We start from the raw sequence: 26,229 nt of genomic DNA, 5'->3' as shown, positions 1-26,229 counted from the left end.
CATTGGTGTTAAAGCTGTAGAGCGTACTACTACGTTACTCGCCATAATAACATGGATAAAGTAAACAGACAACACCCAGCATGTAACCAACTATACGTCACCAACTATACGTCACGGGGGTCACGGAATACCAATGGTTGCCATACTAACCTGATTAGATAGCTGTGTAGTGTGTATACTGTATACCCTACGCAACGCAAGCTACGACCTTTTGATATATTACTATTCGCCATGGCATTTCATAGATTGTGGAGTACGTAGGATTACCAAGTCACCGTTCTGACTCGCAAGTCTTTCTCTGATTTTAACGTTGGACCCGACTCAACTCGAATCGTTTTTACTTAATCACCCAGTCAATCCGAAATCGAGTAAGTTTACGGAAAGATCGCACCAAATCAATTCAAAATTTTCAGTCACGAATCATCAACGGGTCTTGCTTTATCATCATGAACTAGAAATGTGACGTATTAGCTGATTTTCTACCGCAATGGTAGCTTTGTGATAGTGGCGTTTATTGAGATTTCAGTGATTTTTAAAGTAGTTTTAGCGTAAACTTTAAGTTCTTATATCTAAAAAACATATATGGCACTTGATTATATTGTTGAATACTTCAAATTCCAAAATGCCGTCGCTGGTCGCACAAAATGCTTTCGCGGGCAGCGTGTTTGAGACCTCTGGTCTGGAACAACAGATAAAGCAGGGAAAAAATGAGATGACAACTCTCCAACGCTGGAACGGTATAAAAGATGTCGAGTTTAGTCTTACACCAACAGTGACTTTGGATGTGGGGGAAGTATATAGCTTCACAACGCATGCAAACACCATGACGAAGTAGCACAAATGAATTATGCTATTAGACTAAGCCATGTCCCTTTATTACAGTTTCAAAGTATAAATGCAGATACAAGTATGATGAAGATACTTATTACTACAGGGTTGATCCTGCTATTTGTGCTTGCTTCGTGTGATGCCGAAGGCCTACTTGTAAGTATATTTTCATTCATTCGACAACGCCGATGATGCAATGATGGTATATTACATTACATAGCTATTGCAGGGATATCCAGCCCTTGACCACATTGTGATTGGCCTCGTGGTATTTTTGGAATTGACTTATTATAGCAACTTGATCGCCTATATGTACATGAGGAGAACTTACATTCCGGTAAATTTGGGATATTTTGTTTGCTATCCCTGTCTATATCACGGTGTAACAATGGTTTTCTACCTATTGTCCTGGGTTGCGAACCTCACGGGGTGCGTTTGTCTTATTTCTGACGGCCTTAAAGCCGTTTGATGAACAATAAAAGCAAATTGTGTTATTGTGCAATGTGTATACATACATGGATTACGTATCACATAAATGAATATATTAAAAAAATGCTTGGCAGGTTATCATTAGTCACGTGACGTTGCTGAAAAGGGTAGCGGTGTGAAAGAGGTTGATATGTACTGCTCATATACTCAGTACAGTGATTAACAACTGTTCAAGTAAATTTTATTGCATCATATTATTTAAATATTGGACACCCCTTGTTTCGACGCGACACTCCGTTGTTAATGAGTGCCGATTTAGCAGGCGTCGAATCCTGTCTGCTGCACTAAAATCTGCTACCATGGACTAGCCAAACCTTGCGTATCAGTCTTGTATTCTATTTAATCCAACCAAACAACCGGAGTCGAAGAATGATATAGACTTCAGATTTCGTTGTTAGAAATACAAAAATGCCAATGCAAGCGAGATTCGCAATAGTGCTTGCTCGTCCGTTGCTCGATGGAAAGGAGCAGGATGCAACAGCAACAAGGAAAATATATAGGCAAGCGAATAGGAAATTAGAACAGTAATCAAATAATCAGGAAATGATAATGATAGAACAGTAATCAAATAATCAGGATTAAATGAGACAATTAGAATGATAAAGCGAACTAGAAATGAGGACAGTCGAATTGAAAACTGATTCCTCTAAAAACATCAAATAGAGAACAAATAACAGGCGCAAGCGCAAACACTCCCCCATTTGACTGAACCCAGTCAACAGAATTGCATCAATAAGTAAAACGATCGTAGGAGTCAGCACTCAGATGCGTACACAAATATGTGACCGCACAGGTCCGACGACTGTACAATACAGATAATAATTCGAAATGGCACGATCCCTTGGTGGTCACGTAACAACTTCTGAGAACCATGGATTTCGAGTCGAGAGCGCAAATCAAAGGGTAAGTAATAATTATATCACGTCCAGTCAACGTCGGCACAGAATAGTTCGATGAATCAGCTGATTAAAGCCATATCAGGATAAGTGACTCGGTCCGAGATCGACTAAATTTGGTCTGAAGGGGCGAACTGATGATTCCATTCCCGACTAATGTTACTGTTACATTTCAATACACTGAGGTTAAATGACAAATGTCTATCGTATTAGAAGCTATACAACCTTCGATTCCATCGACGTTCAATAAATCACTTCTGAATGGTAGACAGGCGTTCAGCAACTCTACTAGTGATGAGAACCAATCACTTTCAAATTGTAGAGAGGCGTTCAGCAAACTCTAGTGATACTAATAAATCACCGGCAATCGTACGGAGGCGTCCAGCAACTCTACAAGTGACGAGAATAAACCACCTTAAAATGGTAGAGAGGCGTCCAGCAGATCTGCAAGTGCAGAGAACGTTGTAAGACGGAGATGAGAACGTTGTAAGACGGAGAATAGTACGTGGCTCCAAGGCGAACGCTTGACCAAAATGCTTGATGACGCTAATCAATGTCGAAAGAATGGTGTCACTGTCGCTAAAACTTCGTTATCATTTGAGAAGTTGAATCCGTCGTCGCAATCGTGGAGGCGGCGTTGACAGCATTCAACTTTGTAACGATCTTGAATATGTCAATCAATCGAAACGACCGTTCACCAAACGTTGGAAGACGAAAACGGATGAATCTTGACCCTCGCAACGGTAAACGTAGATTGGAGAATTGGTCACAATCGTCCGTTCCGTTCATATAGAAAACGAAATCATCCAACTGAATGTAACAAAAGATATAGCAGATTAGGTGCAAGCAGAGTCAACCAATCCTCGATGAGTAGCAGAGTCCTGAATACAGACTAAATGCCTGCGCCCGATTCGAGGAGAGTCTTGAAGAAATCGGCTTGAATGAGCTTTAAGGCGAATTGCTTCCAGACTCACTATGGCGAATTGATTCCAGACCAGCATTATTGCGAATTGTTTCGACGCGACACTCCGTTGTTAATGAGTGCCGATTTAGCAGGCGTCGAATCCTGTCTGCTGCACTAAAATCTGCTACCATGGACTAGCCAAACCTTGCGTATCAGTCTTGTATTCTATTTAATCCAACCAAACAACCAGAGTCGAAGAATGATATAGACTTCAGATTTCGTTGTTAGAAATACAAAAATGCCAATGCAAGCGAGATTCGCAATAGTGCTTGCTCGTCCGTTGCTCGATGGAAAGGAGCAGGATGCAACAGCAACAAGGAAAATATATAGGCAAGCGAATAGGAAATTAGAACAGTAATCAAATAATCAGGAAATGATAATGATAGAACAGTAATCAAATAATCAGGATTAAATGAGACAATTAGAATGATAAAGCGAACTAGAAATGAGGACAGTCGAATTGAAAACTGATTCCTCTAAAAACATCAAATAGAGAACAAATAACAGGCGCAAGCGCAAACACCCCTGAGCTTGATGGATTCCGATAGTATTCTAATGCAAAATTTTGAAATTCCTTTATATGATTGTTCCTGTAAGAAGACTAGGATTTACCATATGATGTAGAGCAGTGGCGAAGCGAAGCCTCAAAATATTTGACAACCTAGTTTGTATTCTTTTAAATTCGGAAAATCACGAGGCAGTTTCGCTTCATTCCTGGTAAAATGCCAGAGCTCACATCAACAGAATGGCCATCTGAGATAAGATATCGCGGACTCATTTTAATTGTCAAATTGCCAACAGCCTACTGATACAAACATTTTGCTATTTAGAGATGTTTTGTTTTGGATTGTGGAGAAAAAGTTGGATGAGTAAGGTTAATCACGGGACTTCGAAATGTTTACAAAAATCCTTTTTATCCTATGATATACACAACCAATTTTCCATAATAACTTCAAGATAAGCTGCTAAATAGAATGACCAGGCTGGACGTTATATGTTCATTAAAAAATAGGTTGTCAATTTTAGCGCCATATTTGTTGCGATCATACCCAAATGTGTCGCCGGAAGCGTTATGCGTTATCATTACATTTGCCACCACCTATATTTGTGGAAATGGATATTCGGCACTCGTTCATATCCAATCCAAGTCGAAGTCTTGGATTTTCAAGACACAACAGCGTATTTCAAGAAATGCAGTTGCTGAATTCGCTTTGATATAATAAAAGTGAACCCAATTTCTACATTAATAGTAGGCTATATGATCTAACTTTCAAGAATAGTCATTTCGTCGCTGTTTATCACTAAGCCTACAGTTATCACTTGCACAAGACATATGACGATTGCACGATAATTGAGTTAAATTTGACAAGGAAATTCGTGGGGGTCCGCGGGGTCCATGACGGTCCGTAACGGGTCCGCGAAGACAAAAAGGTTGAGAACCACGGATGTAGAGTGTAGACCCTGGTGTTTGAATTGAGTGATGAAGACGTGAAGCCTTTTGATGATTATATCTGAAATCAACACACTTTCACGGAATAGCGTATAGTGGTACAATCCACAGCTGCAACACCAATGGGTTATGGCTTCGAGTCCGAACAAAGTCGACTCCATAATTCCTACCCAAGTGTTAGAACTTTATCTGAGTTCCTCCCTGCTATATATTACCCGCGTAAGCGGTGTCTGAACAAAGCCTGGAAGTAGACCGTGCTACAAGTGGGCAGCTACGGAACCAAAACAAAAAAGAAAATCGGCTTGGTCTAAATGATCATTGTATAGTCGACAAACGCCATGAATACCTCAAACAACAGCGGCTTCACGATTAGATCCATTCAACCGTAGGCATGCACGTCATTGTAAATTTTTCTTCACTCTTATCTCGATTACAGTCGGATGAAGAAGAATTAGAACTAGAATCAGCATTCGATAAATCGCAGCAGCAAGACCAACATATGAGTTTCCAATCCGCTTTCGCCTTGGATTCCGTTCGCAATTTCGAGTGGACACCTTGGTCCTGCTGCAGACGCATTGGCGATATCCAGACCCGCGAACGAAAGAAATCGAATGGATTTGAAATGTCATATCGCTATTGCTGGAATCTCTACTGTCGCGGTAAGAACCCCAGAAGAGAGTTTCTCATTGATAGACGCCGCCCGATGGCTTCATGGGTCCATATGCATGTGTAGTGTGTACTTTGTGTAGCCTATTATACGACTCACGATCATTGTTACAAATTCGACAAAGCTTAAGCATTAGGAGGATTGGTATTTCCTATGTTTTGTGACGGATATGTCTCCTCCGACTATCGAGCATCATCATGATTCAGCAATTGCATGCAGTATTTGACTATACAGTATACACTCTACCCTGATAAATCACTGTTTGGTTTTGTGATGAATCATTCCTAAAGTATGGCAATTACAGAATCGACAGGATCGGAAAAATCCCTCCCCACTGCCAGACCTACTCCCCGTACGTCAATCACAAGACGACCGACTCCAATACTGTTTAAAAACAAACGCACTACGAGAAGACCGGTAAAAATTGTGCCAACACGACCCGGTTTGCAAGTTTACCCAACAAGTACATTCAATAAAGAGTGCCTCGACGCCCACAATTTATTCAGGTAGGTCCAAACGCGGACACGAGAGAGCAATTTTGTGATATTATGACAGCATTATTTTCCCTTCACAGAGCCGTTCACAACGTCCCACTTTTGAAATGGGATCCTGAACTCGAGAAAACTGCACAATCGTGGGCCGACGCTCTAGCAAGGATCGCACCGGAGAGACCCGGTCAACTAAAATACCCTGAAGAAAAGACAAAGCACTGGCCTCATTCCGAAGTAATTGATGATATATTTTCCATTATAAACTAAATATATAAAGTTACACTTTACATGCTTCCAAAAGTCGCTCAAGCTACGGTATCATTACGTTCGTTCTCCGTCATGCCTATTCAAGAGAATTATTAAAGCCTGTGTATTTTCTCGGTTTTATAGCGCGGAAAAGGCTACAGAAACGAGGGAGTCGGTGAGAACATCGCATGGGATCTGTCTGTCGATGGCACCTCGGCTAAAGAATCTGTTATGAGATGGTATTCTGAATTGTTCTACTACAACCGAAAAACTCCGACCATAGCGCCATCGCTTAAAAGACCAGTCGGTGAGTGATGAACATCAAGTAATTAAAGGGCACTGCGGCATAAATATGATATGATCCCAAAACAAACTTGAAGGAGTGAAAAAACTTTCGAACTTCAGCGAAAAGATTTTCAGGGAATGTATCATTCCAGTAATCGATCTCTGTGATATCGACGTGACGCGCCATCGCGTCGTTATCCCTTGCGAGGCTCGTGGTATTTCGAACTCACTTCCAACGGTGTCGGGACTACAGTGCATAACCAACTGCGCCACTCGCTTTCCTAAACGTATCCACATATAAGGACGTTCGAAGATATGCACGTAGGATTATAACAATTCTTTGAACTATGAATAAATCACAACCATCTCTTGCCGACAAGATAGCGTAATGATGGGGCGTCCGGCTTCTTTATCGGTAGATTTTGGGTGCCATCCCCGGTCGGGTCAGATCAAAGGCCTAGTCAGTAAAACTGGTATTCATGGCTTTCCCGCTTGGCTCTCGGCGTGTCCCGGATATCATGGAGGGGTGTTGATAAGGCTCAGATAGCATTACAAGCAGAGGTGGTCAAAGTAGTCACCGTCGCTACTCAAGTAGAAGTAGAAGTAACGCCGGAATTTCTACTCAAGTAGAAGTAGAAGTGGTGGTTCACAAGTAAGTAAGTAAATAGGTATTCTACGCTTATTTTTGCCTAAAAAACTAAAAACTGTCAAGTAGAAGTAGAAGTAGTCTAAAATCATAACTACTTAAAAAGTAGTGTGAGTAGGCAAAATCTACTTCAAGTACTTCAAAGAGTAGAAATACTTCGTTACTGACCACCTCTGATTACAAGGCTACTTCTGCACCTTCCATGCCCGGTGGTGCCATAAGAATATCATGCGCCCGCGGTATGCATATGCACAGATCGTGCCTATGTAAATCTTGAGTCGGTGTATATGTCATAATAAAGTCAAGGACTAAAACATAAAAAAATTCTATTTCGATTCCTACGTAAAGTAACCGAAATATATCAACTATGACGATTGAATATATAACGAGAATGAAAAACACTGATAGATAATGATGATTGGCTTAGATAGGATTTAAATTGAAACGCATGACAAGGAAGTTCTATCCAGTTCTATCCAACCACTGTGAAATATTCGATCGACACCGGGGTTTCTGAATTATGAAGTATAGGTTCTAATTTCGTGCGCAACCCTTAGGATCCCCCCAATACACACTCTTATACACACTCGTTGATCAATTACGGCAAGTATTGGCATACGCAGTTAGATACTGGCGCCCAACATACCATGTTCAGCTAGGTATATTTATGTGTGACGTTTTCTACCAGTATCGGTATCAACTCCGTCCGGCATACCGTACACCTCCATAATTAAACCGCCATGGCCGTGAGACACGCTCCCCTCACATAATATCGGCGTCCAACTATCAAATATTCATTCTCCGGCTCGGCCGCACCGGGAATGTTCAATAGTGACGAAATGCTTGTCAGATGTTGGCAAAGGGTGAAAGAGCGGTGACGTGTCTCCTCGATATCACAGATATGGATTATTGGAATGGTAATTTTGATGAAATTCGTTTAGCTACAGTTCTACTATTGCGGCTTTCTGGGTCAATGATTGCTGCTAGCATGTTTTACACACTGTTAACTTTAATTGGAAGCCACACCACCTGCGGAGTGCCCATTGGAGACGCAGAAAATAATAATAATAATCGACGTGCCCATTACAATGACAGGTCACTTGACCCAGTTGCTCTGGAAAGATACAACACACGTCGGGTGTGGTGTCAGCACAGAAAAACTCCCTCGCCAGCATTTTATCTACATATCTACATACACCGTGTCTCACTATTCCCCGGCTGGAAATGTCCATTATCCGAGTGATGCTCTAAAGACAAATCAACTTTACAACAGTCAAGTGCCTGACATGCGTCAAGGTATGATGCCTGATCTTCTCCCGCCGCATGTTGCATATGGCTACAAACCAGTCTTCGTTTAATTGCAGGGTCGTGCTTGACGAAGTCTGGAACGTGCAGAATGGGAAATCAATGTATGGCATTTGGGGGACCCAATGGAGAGAGCTCGACATGTTCCTGCATAGCGTAAGTACACCGATACATGTCTTTGTTCAACAAATACCAGTTTTCTAAATGAATTAACTAGCATGAGGGCCTGGTTATAAAATTGACAAGTATATATAACTACCTATAATTCTGCACTGCATATCACGAATTGATCGACTCATAATTAACAGTTTGTAGATCCTTCAATCTTAACCATGTATTTTCATTTCCAGGAGCCAGCCAGCGTGCCATGGAAATCACGGCTGTCTTGCGTGGTGCGAGAACAAAGCAAATAGCTGGATGTGGGGCAACACCAAATGCCAAGGCAAGACAGAGTGCCGATGCACCTCGAAGGGGGCCGTGTGCAAATGAAGATATCAATTGCTTTAAACTTCACGTCAATCTAACTTCAATTCGTGTCTTAAAAGCTACATTTCAACACGGGTCGAGATTGGCCGCATATAGTGTGAGAAACATTTTTATCGCTTCCATTGTTTCTTAAATATATATTACTGAAATTACGACAATATAGGCCTGGGGCCATCGTCATGATTAGAGGGATTATATTTAAATGTCAAAAAAAGCACAAATTTTCAGAATTGTAATGTTAGGTCATAAAATTATTTAGCACACTGCATTTCGTCGTTGAACTTATCATTTGACATTTTACACTTTGTGGCCCACTTTATACGCCTGTTGTTGTAGATGGCCCATTGTCTACTCATTGTGTTTCATTTAAAGGTTCTCGAATCAACTATAATAAAACTCGAGCAATCGATTCTTTTTTCGACAAAAGGACCGACTTTATTCTCTCAGTGTATTTCATTAGCGTTGTGTTCTGTCTGCGTATTATATAGCCATTTCGTATTGTGCTAATAGTATTTTTGCTTAACGCTCTCGTTTTCTGAATTCTCTCATTCTTGTTTTTATGCCATTCTGACGTCACACTATCTATTTCATCTTTATATTTCGAATTTCAATCACCGTATTTACTGACGGCCGCTCCCGACGAGTGTCAGTTGAAAAGCTTAGAGTGAATAAATTGCGAATATGAATGTGTTGTTCGTTGCAATAATCATTGTGAATCATAAACCATCGAATGAAACAAAAGTGATGATCGACACGCCGAAAAACGGGTTAAATTTTAACGTAAAAAAATGTCAAAATTTTCATTTTTAGAGACAAATATTATGTTTGTTAGGGCAGAAAATAATCGCCATAATGATAAATAACTTTATCTAACTCCCTGTACAATTTGAGCAACATAACCGATATAAGTAGTATTGCATGTCGCATAGTAGACAATCAATTTTGCAAATTGCAGCTTATGCATTCATGAAAATATTTATAATACGACAGCTGTACCGATCAAGTTCCTCATTTTGGTTGACTGATTGTGACGATAGTTCTTTTTCCCGATACAGTTCTGGCTGCGTCACCTTATTGAAATTATGACTAAGATAAATCTGTTCACTTTTGCCTTTCAACTACTACTGTCTTCTAGCTTCATTGCTCGTGGAATACATGATTATATGGAAATGAAGTATTTGTATTACATTGTTCATACGAAGAGTTGCGTTAACTCCAGATCATGGTTTTGTTCCACACCCTGATTACTATACCATTCCCTTACCTAAGAAGAAATTGAAGCAGGTTGCATTGCATATTTACCGCAATAAGATAAGGTGAGTCACTCATGATTTTCCGATTAGGATGCGTTTGTTGTGTCGTACTCTGTTGCAGTATGCTTGATATGCAGAGGTGGTCAGTAAAGAAGTACTCCTACTTTTCGAAGTAAATGAAGAAGAATTTGCCTCTTAATTCGCACTACTTCCTCAAGTAGTTACGATTTTAGACTAGGCTACTACAACTTGGCAGTTTTCAGGATTTGAGGCAAAACTATAGTGTCAGGAGGGACTGATAGTACAGTGGCATCGGAGAAGTGGACTAAAGTATCTGGGCACGAGTGACTGATACCTGGGCCGTGTGTGTTCCCAACCACTGTCCCCTCTAAGCTGCGCACGTGCGCAAATGCGCAGTGCTAACACGGTCTCTGCGCCCAGAAAGTTCAAGTTGCGCACAAAAAATCCGAAGTGATGACCTTTTTCAGCCGTTACGCACTGTTGTCTAAGTGTTTGCGCAGTGAGTCGGTGAGTGTGCGCCGACTCGTCAAAAATTAGAGGAAAGATTGGTTGTAAGCAAACGGCTTGAAGGCCACATTTCCACGGTGAAATTGACATTGGAGAATATAAAATAAAAGTAAATATTTGAATGCAATGTTAGTAAACTATTTCATGATATCATAATCTCATCAGTCATCACCTATCTCAGTATGAAACACAGTTAACGTTAGCATAGACACACCGGCTTTTGCGTGAAATCTCGAATGCGTTAGGTAGGCTATGTTGTTCCGAGACCGAAATTGCGAGGCTGCGTTCGTCTTACTTCTTCAAATTCAAAACGATATGTTGGATTCAATAAGACAGGCCCAATCTATGCGATAACAATGGCGTATTGGTCTGAACCAGACATGGGGTGATTACTTCATGAATGTAATCGATTGCGATTTCGATTACTTCAGAATCACGCGATTACGAATACGATTACGATTACAGCAAAATCAGGAAGTAGTCGATTACGATTACGATTACATTGGAAAAGTAATCACGATTACTCACGATTACATTTGTTTTGCTTCTTAGGACTATAATCTTAACAGAAATATATTGGAAGACAATACAAGGATTGCGATGAAAAGGCTTAATGAGATATCAGCTCTCTTCATACATCATGCGTTATTTGCTTATCACGTCATAATATACCAATTGCCCAACTTTATTGGGATGATTTATCGCACCCAACGATTTGCATTATTGCCAGGTCTTTACCTGCCGCAACCCAAATTCCTTAATAGGGTGGGGAGCGTGCTCGAAGGGGCTCAAAAGTATTTCGTAAACCAACATAAATTATAGAGTATTTTCGAGAATTTAATTATTTCTTGAAAATGTTCTTCGAGCTTCGCGATTCAAATGTCTCTAGTATACAGGGGTCACCAACGCGGACCAAATGAGTCGCCCGCGGTCGCTGTAGCAAATATTCAAATGAAAGATTTGAAAGTTGAAGCTGGTTTCATATGAGCAGCAGTTGAACATGGGTCGGCCGACTCCAAGGAACATACGAACGCAATCGCTCGGGGCATTGCTCGTCTTCGCCCACGCGGCGGCTCAATGGGAATCTATAGTTATATTCCCGAGTCTCGACGCGGAGATTAGCGTTTTAACGTGCACTGCAGCAACGCAACTGAGCCCGGAGGAACTGGTGTGAGTCCCGGCGAGTGAGCGTTTTTTGTTCTTGGTAAGGGGCGGAAACCCGGCCCAGTACTCTGATTGTCTTACTCTAAGTAAAGAAATCCAACTGAGCACGGATAAACGGCGGGAGTAAGTGGTAACCCGTCGGTCGTCGCAATAATCAGTACACACCACACAAGAAGTAGCTTTTTGTTTCAAAACGGTTGGTGACCCCTGCTCCACTAAATAGCTGGGTTTGAAATGCATACCTCTCCCCCTCAAGAAAAAACATGCATAGGCTATTTTATGGGAACAAGCATTTCGGAGCCGGTCATTACCGCGCCACGATCCCACAACACACCAAAAGACATATGCAGTTTCAGCAAACACGCAACTCCACGGGATGTGATACCAAAGAAATACCTTGGCCGAAACTTTGGGTATTCGTCCATTGTCAATAGGCGCGCTGGGTGGGCGCGACTAAAAATACTCCTGTCCTTCCAATCTGAGCCCACAATGCAAATGCCACCCGGCGCATCAACATAGGAATAAAGCCATGACAATTTGCGTGTGCCTCTCACGAAAGATATTCTTTTAGTCTGCTACGTTTGGGCGAGTACAATATCTTTTGATTAATCAACATACTGGAGGTCACGAATTAACAACATACAATAAAGTAATTATAACAACATACCAGATGCTATAATTATGAATTACGTGCCCAAGCTCTACAGGTAAATCTTACACTCGGGGCTGAGAGAGGTTAATAATGAAGAGTAATCTAATGCAATGACCAATATTATTGACGAAATTCAGTTTTGAAAATTGACCAAGGGTTGGACTGGGGGACGAATTGCTGTTGGTTCTGATTCTAGCTACAACCCAAGCTAGCATGTCAGGCTATATAAGCGGATGGTTGGTTATGGCGGCAGGTCCAAATGCTGACTAACGAACTGTGAAATAACGATTGGCGCCCGTTTCAAGTAGGTATATGAGAATAAGATATAGTGAACATAAAAATTCTGCCTTCAACTTAATACAGATACTGCGAGCTGCTGTTACGTGAAACGGCTAAGCACGGCTCGGTTATGATAGATATCAGCAGCTGTTTATTTGTAATGCTTCGTTGTGGAAACTGCAATGTGTTATTCGACGAGTACAAAATTTTTGTAAGGTCTACGTGCGTACGTAGGCCTACTGCTCGCCAAGCAGCAACGTTGAAACCAGAGTTGGATCAATTACATTATATCAGTTCAATTACAATTACAATTACTTTCATGCATGTTTCAATTACATTACAATTACAATTACTCCATGCTAAAAATATCAAATTACAATTACAATTACAATTACTCCTTGCATGCTTCAATTACATTACAATTACAATTACAATTGCTGCTGTTGAACATGTAATTGAATAATCGTAAATTCAACCGTTCTCCTTGACAACCGTAGCCTCGTAATTAACAACAATTCAAGTATTCATGTTTCATTCACGATACGCAAATACCCGTTAATTATTAAAAAGAAAAAACGTTTTCGAACTATTCCAGTATCCAGTATGTCGTTGAAAAAAGTATTATAATATATGCACGTGTTGGATTTGCGTATATAGTATATTATTATTATCATTATTATAGAACACAACGGTGGTGCTTTTAGCCAGGTTAAGACTTTGTGCTCCACGAAATTACAATTTCACGGACAGTACAATGCATTGCATTTTTTCGGGTCTTTGACGTTCTTCCACTCTTTCATGCAGTCTGTGGCACGCTCGCTTTATCATCGTTTCTTTGTTGTACTTTTCATTCTTCTTGCACTCTCTCAGGCACGCTTCATCAGTTGATCATCGTTTCTGTTGCTACCGAATTATATCTCGGCTCCCTGTTGCTGGGCTTTTCAAGTCACTGCTTAGTAGTGAGGTCGGCGATGAGGAGCCCATAGAACCTCCGACACATAGTAATTAGTCCAAACCGGGATTTGAACCACTACCATTGGTGTCGTGACGCTGGCGCTTAACCTACTGCGCCACTCGCTTCCCAGTATATAGTATATAATTAAAGAAAAAATATTATTTTTATCGAGGGACGTAGGATAGGAATTAGGATGAGGAGTAAAAACAAAACCGTGCTTTGTCAGATAAGACGTTATATAATATCCAGTGGTCTGGTTAGTTAGCCAGACGAAGTAACGATGCAGCATCGTGATCTGAAATCGTATTGTAGATTGCCAACCCACGGATAGATGCGCAAGATGTGAATCACGGATGAATAATGCACCGACAAATGTACTGCAGAGCCGGCTAAAAGCAGCAAACTTTGTAGTCCTAGAGCTGGCGATCCAAGCGTCCAAATTTGATGCATCTGGTCTTTATCGTAAGCTATTGATGCACTAATTCCGAAAATACAAATTAAAATCTCGTCAGGGCAATGTAACTGCTCCAAAATAGCCGTTTAAGGCCGACTGTTCTGAAAAGTTTGAGAGCCGCAGCAGCATGACCACAACAATGACCAATTACGCCCAGCGATTGTTCAGAACAATGCCGATTCCCAGACTTTCACGACTATTTTGGGATGGTACCATAGCCTGGAAATATACTTTTATTGCGGAATCAGTGCGACACGAGCTTTCAATTAGGACCATACAAATCAAATTTCGACGCTTGGATCGCCAGCTATGGGACTATCAATTCTGCTGCTTTTAGCCGGCTCAGCAGTTCGCTTCTCGGCGTATTCAATCGTGAGTCACGTGTTGCGAATCCATACGTTGGTTAGTAATCTAATAATTTTATACAATGGCAGCCGAGGCCAGCATAGCGGTAAAAATAAAAAACTTCGCCCGCAAGGGCGCAGTCAAGGGCTTCCGCGAATGGATCCACCAAATTCCTTGTCGACATTTAAAGAGAATGCATTATAAGTCAATTATTTTATGTTGTGCTTGTGAGGTCTCAATAGCAATTTAATGTAATTGAAATTGTAATTGAGCAAAATTTTTGTCAAATTACAATTACAATTTCAATTACACAAAATAAAAATACTTCAATTACAATTACATTACAATTACATTGAAAAATGAAATTAACTACATTCAGCTCAATTACAAATTACAATTGATCCAACTCTGGTTGAAACTGCGTTTAACTAAGCACAACCAAACATCAATACACAAGTTACTATTTGAAACTATAGGCAGAGAGGTGATCAATATCATGCTGCGAGGTAGGTGCTTCTGTAGCGTAATAATAACCTGATATACGCCACGGGGGTGTTCTTACAATCACACTACAATGTCCATCGCATGTCTGTTTACAATGTGTGGATACTTCTTACGCAATGACGAGCGGAGCTATTACTTCTGACGTAATAATGAGTAGTGGCGTTTGAAAATCAGACGTTTGTGTTATCGCTAACGTGGTATATTATCTCATTCTTGTTCACGAATATTCAGTTTATGTCATAGTCCTTGTACAAACAAAAAGTAATCGTTGTTTCACAAAGAAATCGATTAGATATGGGAAGTAGTCGATTACGATTACGATTACTTCGGATTTTTTTCGAATGTAATCGATTGCGATTACGATTACTTCAAAATGCTGTAATCGTCGTAATCGATTACGATGACTACTCTCGATTACCCCATGTCTGGTCTGAACTCGTTGACATTTCCGGTTAGGCTATACGCCAGTGGTCGGGAACCTATGGCTTGCGAGCCATATATGGCTCTTTGCCGAATATTTATTTTTGTACTGAATTGATCAATATTGCAGCGACTTGTTGGTAAATTTTTATCACGGCCAATATAATAATTCTCGTAGCAGTGTAAACATGTCTTTGAGAGGTAAAGAAAATGCTGTCTTCAGGTTTAGGGGCTCGGACCCCCTCTTTTGAAAATGATCAAATTTAAGTAGCTGTCACGCCGGCGGCCAATGTCTCTCGCGAATTCTATGTACCTGACTCGAAATCTTGAATTGTGCGATACGTTAATTAATCAAAGAGCATAGTAGACATGGCGACACCCATTTCAAAACACAGTTTTCAAATACGATTTGTCTTGCTGATCTACGGCACGAAATGAACTGTTGAACTGAGCTGGATGTGACATTCACAATTACAAACTGAAATTACAAACAACGTCTTAGCTATCCCCACGTTACCCACGTAAGTATAGCTCTGTGTAGTACCGGCGATAAAATGTATGCGTGTGGCGCAACATTATGTTACCGCCGAACACTTTAGGAATTGAGAAGTCGATAAGGATTTAGATTTTCGGAATCAGTGTTACAGTCACATTCAATTAATATCAGTTATAATCAATTCTAAGCTACTTATACGATGAATTGTGTTATCAATGGTGAGGCTTGGCCCGTCTCTGACTTACCTCTCATTTCGAGCTGTATTTTCTAACAATAAATACCAGTTTTTACAGGGAAAACATGGCGCACACGAGGAATTCCGTGTGTACAGTTCGAATTAGTGTTACCATGATATCACGAATTTTCAATTGTGACGTAACAATTGATTGTCATGTATGGCTCTTTGGGAATTGAGATGGAAAAAATAGAGCCAATATGGATCTTCGAACAAAAAAGGTTCCCGACCACTGCTATACGCAATATCTGGAGTTGTAGTCTTATCCAGGCATGCTACTCCTGGTTTTTTCCACCCAGATCTGGGTTTTTCAAGCTTCACCTGGATTTCTGGGTTTTTGTCCTTGAAATATGTTTTTTTCTACATCATGTTCGTCAGGTCAGTTTTACGCTCGAAAATTATTTTTTAGATTAGTAAGATCATAATATTGGAAGATGAACGCACTTTAGTTCGTCAGTGTCTATGGAATTCGCTTCTATTGTACTGACATAGTCTTGGAGAGACTGTTTCACTACTAAAATGAGAGGCCTCGGTGTGATGTGACGGAGATTCATTGCATAGTATAACTTCCAGGTCGAAAAAAGAGTCATGTTCAGAGGGCGACTCATTGGAAACGATCTTAAAATTTGAAACGATTTATGTCTATAAATTTGGTCCACGGAGCATCATTCAAAAGTAGGCTTATGTATTGAATTCCAAACAACTTTTCGCGGGCCGCTCAGAATAGCTCCGCGGGTCGCTCAGAATAGCTCCGCGGGTCGCATAGGTCCGATTTAAATTTTAAATAGGTCCTTTTTGTGCGGCCCGCGATGGCATTTTTGGATTTCGAATAATCGACAGTATTTAACTGCCAAGTATCTTTTTTTAAATTTGAGAACTGGAAAATCGCTCTAAAACTACTCCAGAAGCCTGAAATTACTCCTCAAACTTCACTATTACATCACTTTCAAAAGTTACCACATAGTGGAAGATCAATTTTATTGCGTCACGTTACTTGTTTATGATGATTGATGGTAGAACATGACCCGGCCGTTGATGATTAATGACTGAAAATTGTGATTTGGACTTGGACGCGAACTTTTGTAGAATTACTAGAACTCGGACTCACTGTGTGATAAAAATAAAAACGACTCTAGCTGAGTCGCGTCAAACGATACAATCAGAGAAGGAATTATTGTGACTCGGGACGCCGCGACTTAGTACAGCCACGGACGCAACAAACGATCAAATTGGTATGGGGGAATGGTAGCCTAATATATCAAAAGGTATTAGCATGTGTTGCGTATAGCTTATTTGGATATCTAAGCTGGTCGGTATGGCAACCATTGAAATTGTGTTGCCCTTTGATGTATAGTTAGTTACATCCTGTGTCATCTTGGCCCTTGGGTATCTTTCTCTTTGTTCTCATCGCCAATTAAATGTAGCGAGTTTAAAGTAGTCGTATCATACGCTTCACAGCTGTAACACCAATGGGTTTTTCGGCGATTGGACAAAATGATTGCTATGGCACAGTGATCATTATTCTCAAGTTGTTATAGATCTGTTCTAATATTCGAAGGTAAATTTAACACTGATTTAATTTGACTTTGATAAGGACATGATCAATAGCCTATAGTTATCAGGAGTAGGCTATGCCCGAATTAGGCTGTAGGCCTACTGCTCCAAATGACAATGATCTGATGTCAGATCAATCATTTTAAAATTCTAAAATATTCTACCTATAGTTGTGACACGTCAAATATCCGCTAGCCGCAAAATTTTAAAGCTACAGCTTTTACGATGTCTTGATGCATTTGTACTCTCTCATGGTGTCTACAACTAAATATACAACTATAGTTTGAATAAAATTGTTGCAACAATTTTATTCAAATATTTTACACTGTGATATTTTTCGTGCCAGGCGTGAATTCATAATAATTAATCACATTTCCCGATGCGTGTGGGATGTCATGCAGTCTGCAAGATCCTGCCAAATAAAGGCCTACATGGAAATAGGCCTACATTGAATCTCCCATTGGTACTTACATTTGATAAGGGTTGCCTCTTTCCAAAAGTGCGTGGCAGAGATTGCTCTCCGCCATGCAGCAGTTGGGAGAGTTGCTCTTGTCACTGGTTCTTTAGTCATTTCCTTCTTTCGATTTCTTCCATGACGCTGTCGAGTATTTCTTTCACATTGGACTCCTGTTCTTGTCTTCTCCTTCTCTTCAGTCTTCTGGCGCATGATCGCAAGAGTCAGATATGTGTTATCGGTTTACCTTCATGTTTCTTTAGATTCCTCGCGTCCCATATTGCCTGCTTCAGCGTTGATATTATCTTGAGGTAGGCTATAGGAGTTCTTCTTGCGTCATTGGTGTTTTCGGATCCATGTTGATCATTTCTTGTGGACCCGGCTGCTTTGCTGCTCGCCCCGTGATTTTGCTCCATGCATCTAGAAATAGAAGTATGATCGTTTTTACCGTACTGCATTTTATAAAGAGGTGTTCATGTTATTCGATTTTAGTTTCGCATAGCGGGCAATCTCTCGTTCTGGAGGCCATATGGTCGCTTGTAACTTTTTGTTCGTGGGCAGCAGCCTGTTGGCGATATCCCAATTTATCTTCCTCTGGTCGTGCGTGAGGTAGGGGTTGCCCATGTTCTCCCAATTCGGTCCATACCTTTCCTTCAGTTGTCTGGCGTTGTTTCTGGCGATCACCACGTTCTGTATTTTTCCCGTTGTTTTATTTTGATACATTGAAATACATGAAATACATTGAATATCCCATTGGTGCTGCGGCCCGCGGCGCCATCAAAAGTAGGAAATTGGCCGGCGAGCACATTTGAATTTGAGACCTCTGGCTTATAGTCGCTGACGGATATAATTGGTCAATACGCCTGTGGTTTGCTCTGCTACTATTGCTCCTTAGCTGCCGCGTTGTTATTGCAGATGACATTTGTTCCGTAACGATTCTGAGCTCTGTCCCATTGCAAAACTCGAGGCTGATTTTGGGAGGTTCGAGGACCACGAGCAGAATGAAATTTATATTTTCGTAATCAGTACCGCAACAGCTTTCGATTGATGCTCGTTTCGTCACATTGTGCGCTTGGTAAGCCAGATTACATAGTGCCGCAAATTGCCTTTGGTCAAATGGCGAGCCGTGCGATTTGGTTGTGTCCACAGTCCGCACCACTAGCTAGGCCTAGGACGCAATGATATCACTATCGAATGTAATGTTATCGAATGTAAAGCAGTGTTGGGATGACTCGGATGTTCGGATTGTTCGCGAAACGCTTGTGTAACCTGTGAGAGTGAGAGCGACCAATCATTCAATAAGCGTGCATTTCACCGAGCCTCGATTGTTCTCTCACAAATAGATTGACTGCAAACGAAGTGATCGAAGCTTAAAGCTTACGTTGATGTAACTCCGGTGGTAAAGTAATAGAATAGCAAAATGTCTATTTCTGTTCTCATCTTACCTTAACCAAACCGATTGTTTTATTGACATTGAAGTCGAATATAGTTTATACCAGTGGTTCCCAACCTTTTTCGGTGGCAGGGCCAAATTTAGAATTTTAGAGTACGGTCAGGGCCGCACGAATACCAGGGCAATGAAAGGAACCCAAGATAGTCATCAAAATATGAAAATTGGCATTGTTCCGATCATTCGCTTGACGCCATTGGCCATTGTGTTGCCGCGCTCCCGCTGTTCAGAACAATCAACCTTTGCTGGCTATTTCGGAGTAGTTTTAATGCCCTGGCGAGATTTCAATTCGTATTTTTGCAATCAGTGCGACACTTGCTTTCGATAAACACCGACATATCAAATTATTCGGACGCTTTGGTCGCGAGCTATAGGACTACCAATTATATGCGGCTTTTTGCCGGCTAAGCAGTACGCATCTCATCGTGAGTCACTTGTTGCACATCTATCCGTAAATTAGTTATCAATACCCAGAGCCGTAACAGCACTTCGTCAGTCCCCCCCCCAAACGTTGCTCTTGGGCCCCCCATAGGGTGATAAACCGAACTTCGATGCCCCCAGCCCCCCTCAGGCTAGATGGCTGTTTACCGCTATTTATCATCTAAATCGGGTGTCCGTTTTAGGCAGCTCCACTCGACTGATCGCGCTAAGCGCAAAATTTGTTTATAATTCATAATTGAATCGCTCAATATAATCGGCAATTGCATATATATTGGTATCAATTTTATCCTCTCTCTGCTCACGTAATCAGATTGACCGGTTGAGCCGAGTGAGCTGTGTTTGAAAAGGTAAGACCACTCAATAATATTTAAACATCTTCGGGCGTATACCCGTCGGCAGGAACGAAACAGCACTTCGTCAGGCCCCAAAAACACTTAGGTCTAGAGCTCCCATAGGGTGTTAAACCGACCCCCGTCCCGTTGTTCGCTTCTGCCACGAAATCAGGATCACACCGTTTAGTGAGCCAGCGTGGAGTGCGAAAAGTTTCGATAATTCAAAATAAATAGGTCAATAAGATCGGGAATTGCATATATATTGCTATCAATTACTTGTCCTCTCTGCTCATGTAATCAGATTTACCAGTAGAGCTGAGTGAGGTGTCTTGGAAACTGTAGGACCCGTAAATAATAATTGAACATATTCGGACGGGCGGACCCGTTGGTACGACTTCGTTACATGATGTTATTTCGTGACGTCCAGTCTGCTATATCAAAAAATATAGAATGGCCCAAACGTACTAAACTAAAAGATGCACACGATTTCAAATTGGTAGTTCTTCACTGGCATATAATTCTTCCCTGCGGGATGGTAGCCTATTTGTCTCGTGAGGTTCAGATTGCCAAGACAGGAACATTCGGCGCCAGACATTTAGGCGCCTATGGTCAATTATACGCCACCTATATGTATTTTGTATATATATATCGAAGTTTTCGGTCAGCGTAAGGGCAGTCCTTTTCGGCCAAGGTTTTCTCGCTGCCGATCGTTCTGGCACACTTCTTGGAGTCGCATGTTACATGGCCTATGACTTTATATGTCTTGGTGCGTCGTGTCGCGGTAATGGCCAACGCAGATATGCCCACTTCTATAGATCTTGCGTATATTATCTTGCTGGAAGAGTACCCAATAATTAAGGTATTTTGAGATTTGAAATCGCGCCCAGCGCGAAAAATTTTTGAAAAAGTTGCATAAAACTTCATAAAATACTCTATAAATTTTGCTAGTTCACTAAATAATTTTGGGCACCCTTCGAGCTCGCTCCCCCCAATTGGGGGGCTTGGGGTGCGGTCCTGTCAATACCTATATCTATACCTTTAGGTACTGCTCGTGCAACAGGAAAGTTAGCGCACATTACATTGAAACAGCAGTGACGTAATCTTAGTAGTCTACTCACAACTTTCCTGCAATCCTAATTGAAAACTCCAGACTCCAAGCCAAGCAAAAGTCGATTTCTCAATATTTTTTGTGGGGGCCGCAAGAAGGCTAGCTAGGGGCCGCATGCGGCCCTCAGGGCCGCGGTTGGGAATCACTGGTTTATACAGTCCTCAACCATTGGCGCAGGCTCGAATGGTATCATATCTATTTGTAAATGGGTAACGTATTGCCTTATCAATTCGTTTCCCTATTCTCTATTTTGGCTGGTAACTATAAACTGAGGCTATGCAATTACGCAGTTTAACAGTTCTACGTATATGTGAGCGATAAAGCGCCTTCTTGCGTGTATATTCAACTCTACATTCGTTCATCGGTTCAGAATCAATGACCATGACCATGCAATGACCACTCAAACTATATTTCAGACAGCTAGCAAATTGCAATGACGTAATCATGCCTCATACATGCATCGAAAAGGCAACTTGACTTGAAATGTGACTTGACTCGTGACTTGACTTGACTTGACTCGACTTGACTCGAGTCACCTTTAAAAATCGAGTGACTTGACTTGACTCGAGTCACCTTTGAAAATCGATTGACTTGACTTGACTCAAGTCAAAATGTGCAATGACTCGAAGGTAGTGACTTGATCCCAACACTGATGTAAACATGGAATGGCAACGACCGATTTCGCAGCTTCGTTCTGCTTCGTTGAGGTTTTATCAGAACTGATCTGCGGCTGCGGCTGTAGGATTTCTGGCAATCCAAAAGTTATCTCCCAGAGCGCAGAATTTACTGAATCTGGTCTTGATCGAAAGGTACTGTCGCTCTGATTCCGAAAATATCAATAAAAATATGGTCAGGCTCCGTACTTTGACGAAAAATCACTCTCAACATCTAAAATCTGCATTGTTAAGAACAATCGGATGACCGCAAAACAATGACCATAACAAAACCTGTTGCGGCTTTCCGATTATTCGGACAATCCCAATAATTCAGACTTGTACGGCGAATTCTGGCTGGTTCAGTGCCTGATCATATTATAATTTATGCGATAATAATGTACTTTAGATAATATCCCTGATATGACGACATCTTGTGTATGTAATTATGCGCATGCGCAGTAAGACATTCGAAAAGAGGTTCAGTGATGAGAGCTGTCGTAGTAATGTAGTAAATGAATCATAATATTCCCGTTCAGTTGTTCCGTGCAGTCTTTCGGATCTACAGTCTGTTGTGATTCGTTTGAGTTCGCAATTCGCTGGAATGTTTTTTTTTGTTAGTTGAGCCTTGTAGATGTTGGAGCGAAGGTTGTATTTTTTTCTTCAACAGACTAGATTGACCATGACATGAAGATAATTTATACGTCTTCGCTTCATCAAATTACAAACCTGAAGCGATGCTAAACGGCAAACCCGGTGCTAAACTCCGAATTTTCCAAAGTGGTTCTAATAAAAATAATCCTGCTTTAATACTGCTTTCTAAAATATAAACATTATTTTCGCGCTCAGCTCAGCAGGATCGGTGTATTGTTGAATTGGCATCTGAGAATAACATGGGGTCACACAACCTATATAGCTATGATTGTCTCCTAGATGGCTAGACCAGTGGTCGAAAAGCTATTATATGATCCGTAGACCGCTACCGGACCACAAGAAGTTTGATCATTTGATGTTTTGCTCATTATGTTATCGTTTATCTTGTGTTGAGAGAATGAGAGGTTGACGAGTACCGAAAATAATGCATTGTATATATTCATACTTGATATTGATAGCTCTACTCTGCTATGTGATATGATACTTACGGTCGAATGGGATCACATCTCTGAAACACGAGCCTCCAAAATGAAAATTGAACATTGTAGCCTACCGTTGAATTATAGTCAGTGCACGTATGCCACTCACTGAACTTTTTTGTGTCACTTGTAAATGACTTTGTTAAACTTAACTTTGTTAACAGTCTCTGTGATAGAGAATTCTTAACATCCGAGCTCGTGGTCTTGAAACAGTAGGCTATTAGTAAAAGAGGAATGATTGAAAAAGTAAAATACAATTACCTTCCCTCTCCTATGACATACAAGGTCATCATCACTGTATAGTTGTCCACAGTTTGTCATCGGTGTGTGCATCATAGAGTAGGATTTGAAGGCAGTGGTCCTCTTTGTTTCGTTGACTTTTACAAGATGTGATCACATTTGGTATCTACTACCACCGGACTGTACGATCATAAACGAATATTTCTTGAGTTTGTAAATCTTGAGTTCAATAATGTTGGGAACCACTGGTCCAAATTCTTATTCAAACACAAGCTGTGATTAAAGTTGCCATTTTCCTAAACACTTGAAATTGAATTGAATGTTTTATGTCGTTTTCGATTGCGATGCTAAAGTATTATGGTATACATATATAAAGAACAGGAAGCTTCAATGAACTGGATTTACCCGGAGATACGCTAAATTGGATATAACCCAGACGGTGTTACAATAATTATATACAGTGAGCCTTGGTTGAATTATGTCTTCTGACAAAAAAAGCATGGAACGAGAACGGAAAAGGTTAACTTCCATTATAAAGCAGTGGAATGAAAGTAGATTGGATTTGTTTGCAATCAGCCCACCAGATGAGGTAAGCTTATTTTCATTGATTACACTGTTTTTAGGGCCGTATCGGATTTCTCTGTCTCCTGTAAGGTCGTGGCGCTATAAGCATAGACCAGGAGTCTGCAAATAGTTAGGCCTATGCCGCAACCCCAGAATGCGCACAACAACAGAACTTGATCAGCATGCGAATTTCCTGAAAATGCTAATTCAACAGTTAATGATTTTCTTTCACACTTTAGGCTAAAGTACATGTTACCATGGCTACTGTCTTTGTTCTATATTTTTGTTTATTATTTTCCTCTATGTTGTAGACTGTCCACTGTTATATTTTTTAAAATACATAGACTCGATTACTGACAGTGAAGTAGTCTGTTGAGTACAGACTATTGGATGCGACCCGAATCTGACTATGCATAACAAATTTATTTATAGACCCTTGCCTACCCAATAGGCATAGAGGCGCATAGCGCAAAAACGATGCAGTTTTTTGTGAATGTGAACATGTATTGATGGGCCTAGTACATGAAATTCTTCCACGAAGAAGCACTGTGTGTGCTACATTCAAACATTCTGAAGATTTCTCATTAAAACGACAATTTCAACAAAACTGAAGACCTAGAATCTGGTGAAAAATTTTGAAGCAAATCTTGATATAGAATAAAACCTTAGGTCCAATCTTGGTTGTACATTATCACAGTTGTTCGTTGACTCCTGGCATGTGGGCTACTATTATTGTCTCTTTAAACAGACAGAGTTCAAGGCCTGAGGCCTACTGAACAATGTTGTTTTTATGCAGAAAACTGGAGGCTTCGGCATAGTGCATTGAGCTAATTAGCTCATCTTCTCTAATCACTATCCTGGATATGGATATGATATACTGTACTAGGATTGTTGTGATGTTTTTTTCACACCATTTTTATAATTCACTTCTAGGCCTACATGAATAAATAATCAGTATAGGCGGCATGCTAAATTAAAACACTGTCTAATAATACTCCTTTGATGCGACATGCTCATTTTGTTAAGTTATTGCAGGAAATCGTTTAGGTCCTCATAACATATAGGAAATTATTCAGCTAAACTACATTGTATATTATTTCCTGTCCAATTTTGATCAGTGAATTATCTATATTTTTCTTTTCATTGAAATGAGTGTTGTAGCTCATTGAAGCCTTTCGAATGTTCAATGTATAGGCCTTTCAGAGTTGTTTGATAACCTGATATTGTAAAGAGTGTATGGTATTGTCGTTAAATCGTCTGGATAAACAATAATCACATTCTGCTAATTCTTTACTTTGTCTAGTAACCAGCCATATTACTGATTGCCTTATATAGCGACCCCATGTCATATTATACCACCAACTCTCCTTTCTGTAGTATAATGATGCCATTGATGTCATGTCCACTTGCAGGTCCATTATTTGCTTTGTGATCCTGCTGCCTAGGCATAGTTGAATGGTAGACTACTACCATGACTATTGAAGATATCATAGGCCTACTTTATCAGATGCCAGAGTTGTTTAGGCCTGCTGTAATCATCACAACTGCCGTGATATCTCATTTAATAACTTTTTTTTTTAGAAACTGGAATGCAATGGTGTGATGCGATTTTATCACAAAGACACTTCAAACACAGGCAAATATGCAACAAAGTGCATCCGGGTCTCAAGCAACTCATCAACAAAAGATGTCATAGATATGTTATCGAAGAAATTTCGGCCCGATATGAGAATGCTCACGAAACCAAAATATGTTATAAACGAAGTACATGTTGATGGAGGTAATTTTGAGCAATCGCATTCGACTTATCATCAGATGCGTTACCTAGATGGTTAATTGTAGCACTGTTTGTAGTCCCTACTCCTCTCCATACTTAAAATTAAAGTACTTCAATTTTCCTGGCTATTCTTGTAGCATTCTGGTGCATTCAAATCTTGTCAAAACGCTTTACTGCTGTTTTCTTGCTTCTGCTGAACAGAAAATCATGGTAAGTCCCATTTTCTGAGTGAAATTCGATTGATTTTTGATGTGCACACACGAATGGAATGATTTGGAATGTTTTGTCCCCTATCATTCTGTATATGTCGTGTTCAGTTGGACTGGTGTCTTGATTGTCATCAGGTGCTTTTGTGGTGGTATGCCAGTATAAACCTTTTGATAACATGTGCTGATCTGGTGCTGGCCGCATAGAAATGGTCCGAATTTTGAAATACCGTATCATTATTTGACTGGTATTCATTTCCAGGTTATTTGAACAAAAAT

General features: G+C 40.6%; 2 protein-coding genes across 2 annotated transcripts in view; both read left to right on the top strand.

Moving 5' to 3' along the window:
- Positions 1 to 26,229, top strand: part of LOC145452768 (afadin-like) — a 259,770-nt gene that overhangs the window by 189,953 nt on the left and 43,588 nt on the right. The window contains 2 exon segments of the mRNA XM_080330919.1: positions 23,757 to 23,992; positions 25,549 to 25,747. Of these exon segments, the coding sequence (XP_080187045.1) occupies positions 23,882 to 23,992; positions 25,549 to 25,747 (310 nt within the window). The 5' untranslated portion in view covers positions 23,757 to 23,881.
- On the top strand, positions 832 to 10,173 carry LOC145452243 (uncharacterized). The gene is made up of 8 exons (XM_080330460.1): positions 832 to 984; positions 5,064 to 5,286; positions 5,599 to 5,800; positions 5,869 to 6,019; positions 6,176 to 6,338; positions 8,058 to 8,258; positions 8,327 to 8,423; positions 8,618 to 10,173. The coding sequence occupies exons 1-8, from the start codon at positions 841 to 843 to the stop codon at positions 8,754 to 8,756; spliced, it is 1,320 nt and encodes a 439-aa protein (XP_080186586.1). The 5' UTR covers positions 832 to 840; the 3' UTR covers positions 8,757 to 10,173.

Source organism: Botryllus schlosseri, chromosome 12 (genome assembly GCF_051294905.1).
Source record: "Botryllus schlosseri isolate E-star chromosome 12, Bs_hap1, whole genome shotgun sequence".
Lineage (NCBI taxonomy): Eukaryota > Metazoa > Chordata > Ascidiacea > Stolidobranchia > Styelidae > Botryllus > Botryllus schlosseri.
Note: the sequence above shows the minus strand (reverse complement) of the source record. Positions and strands in the feature narration are given on the sequence as shown.

What these genes read in the sequence shown, in the direction of transcription:
- LOC145452243 (XM_080330460.1), top strand. Translation starts at nt 841, where the DNA reads ATGAATTATGCTATTAGACTAAGCCATGTCCCTTTATTACAGTTTCAA. An exon ending in ATCGCTTAAAAGACCAGTCG is followed by an intron (nt 6,339 to 8,057) that starts GTGAGTGATGAA and finishes TTACAATGACAG; the next exon opens with GTCACTTGACCCAGTTGCTC. An exon ending in AGTGCCTGACATGCGTCAAG is followed by an intron (nt 8,259 to 8,326) that starts GTATGATGCCTG and finishes GTTTAATTGCAG; the next exon opens with GGTCGTGCTTGACGAAGTCT.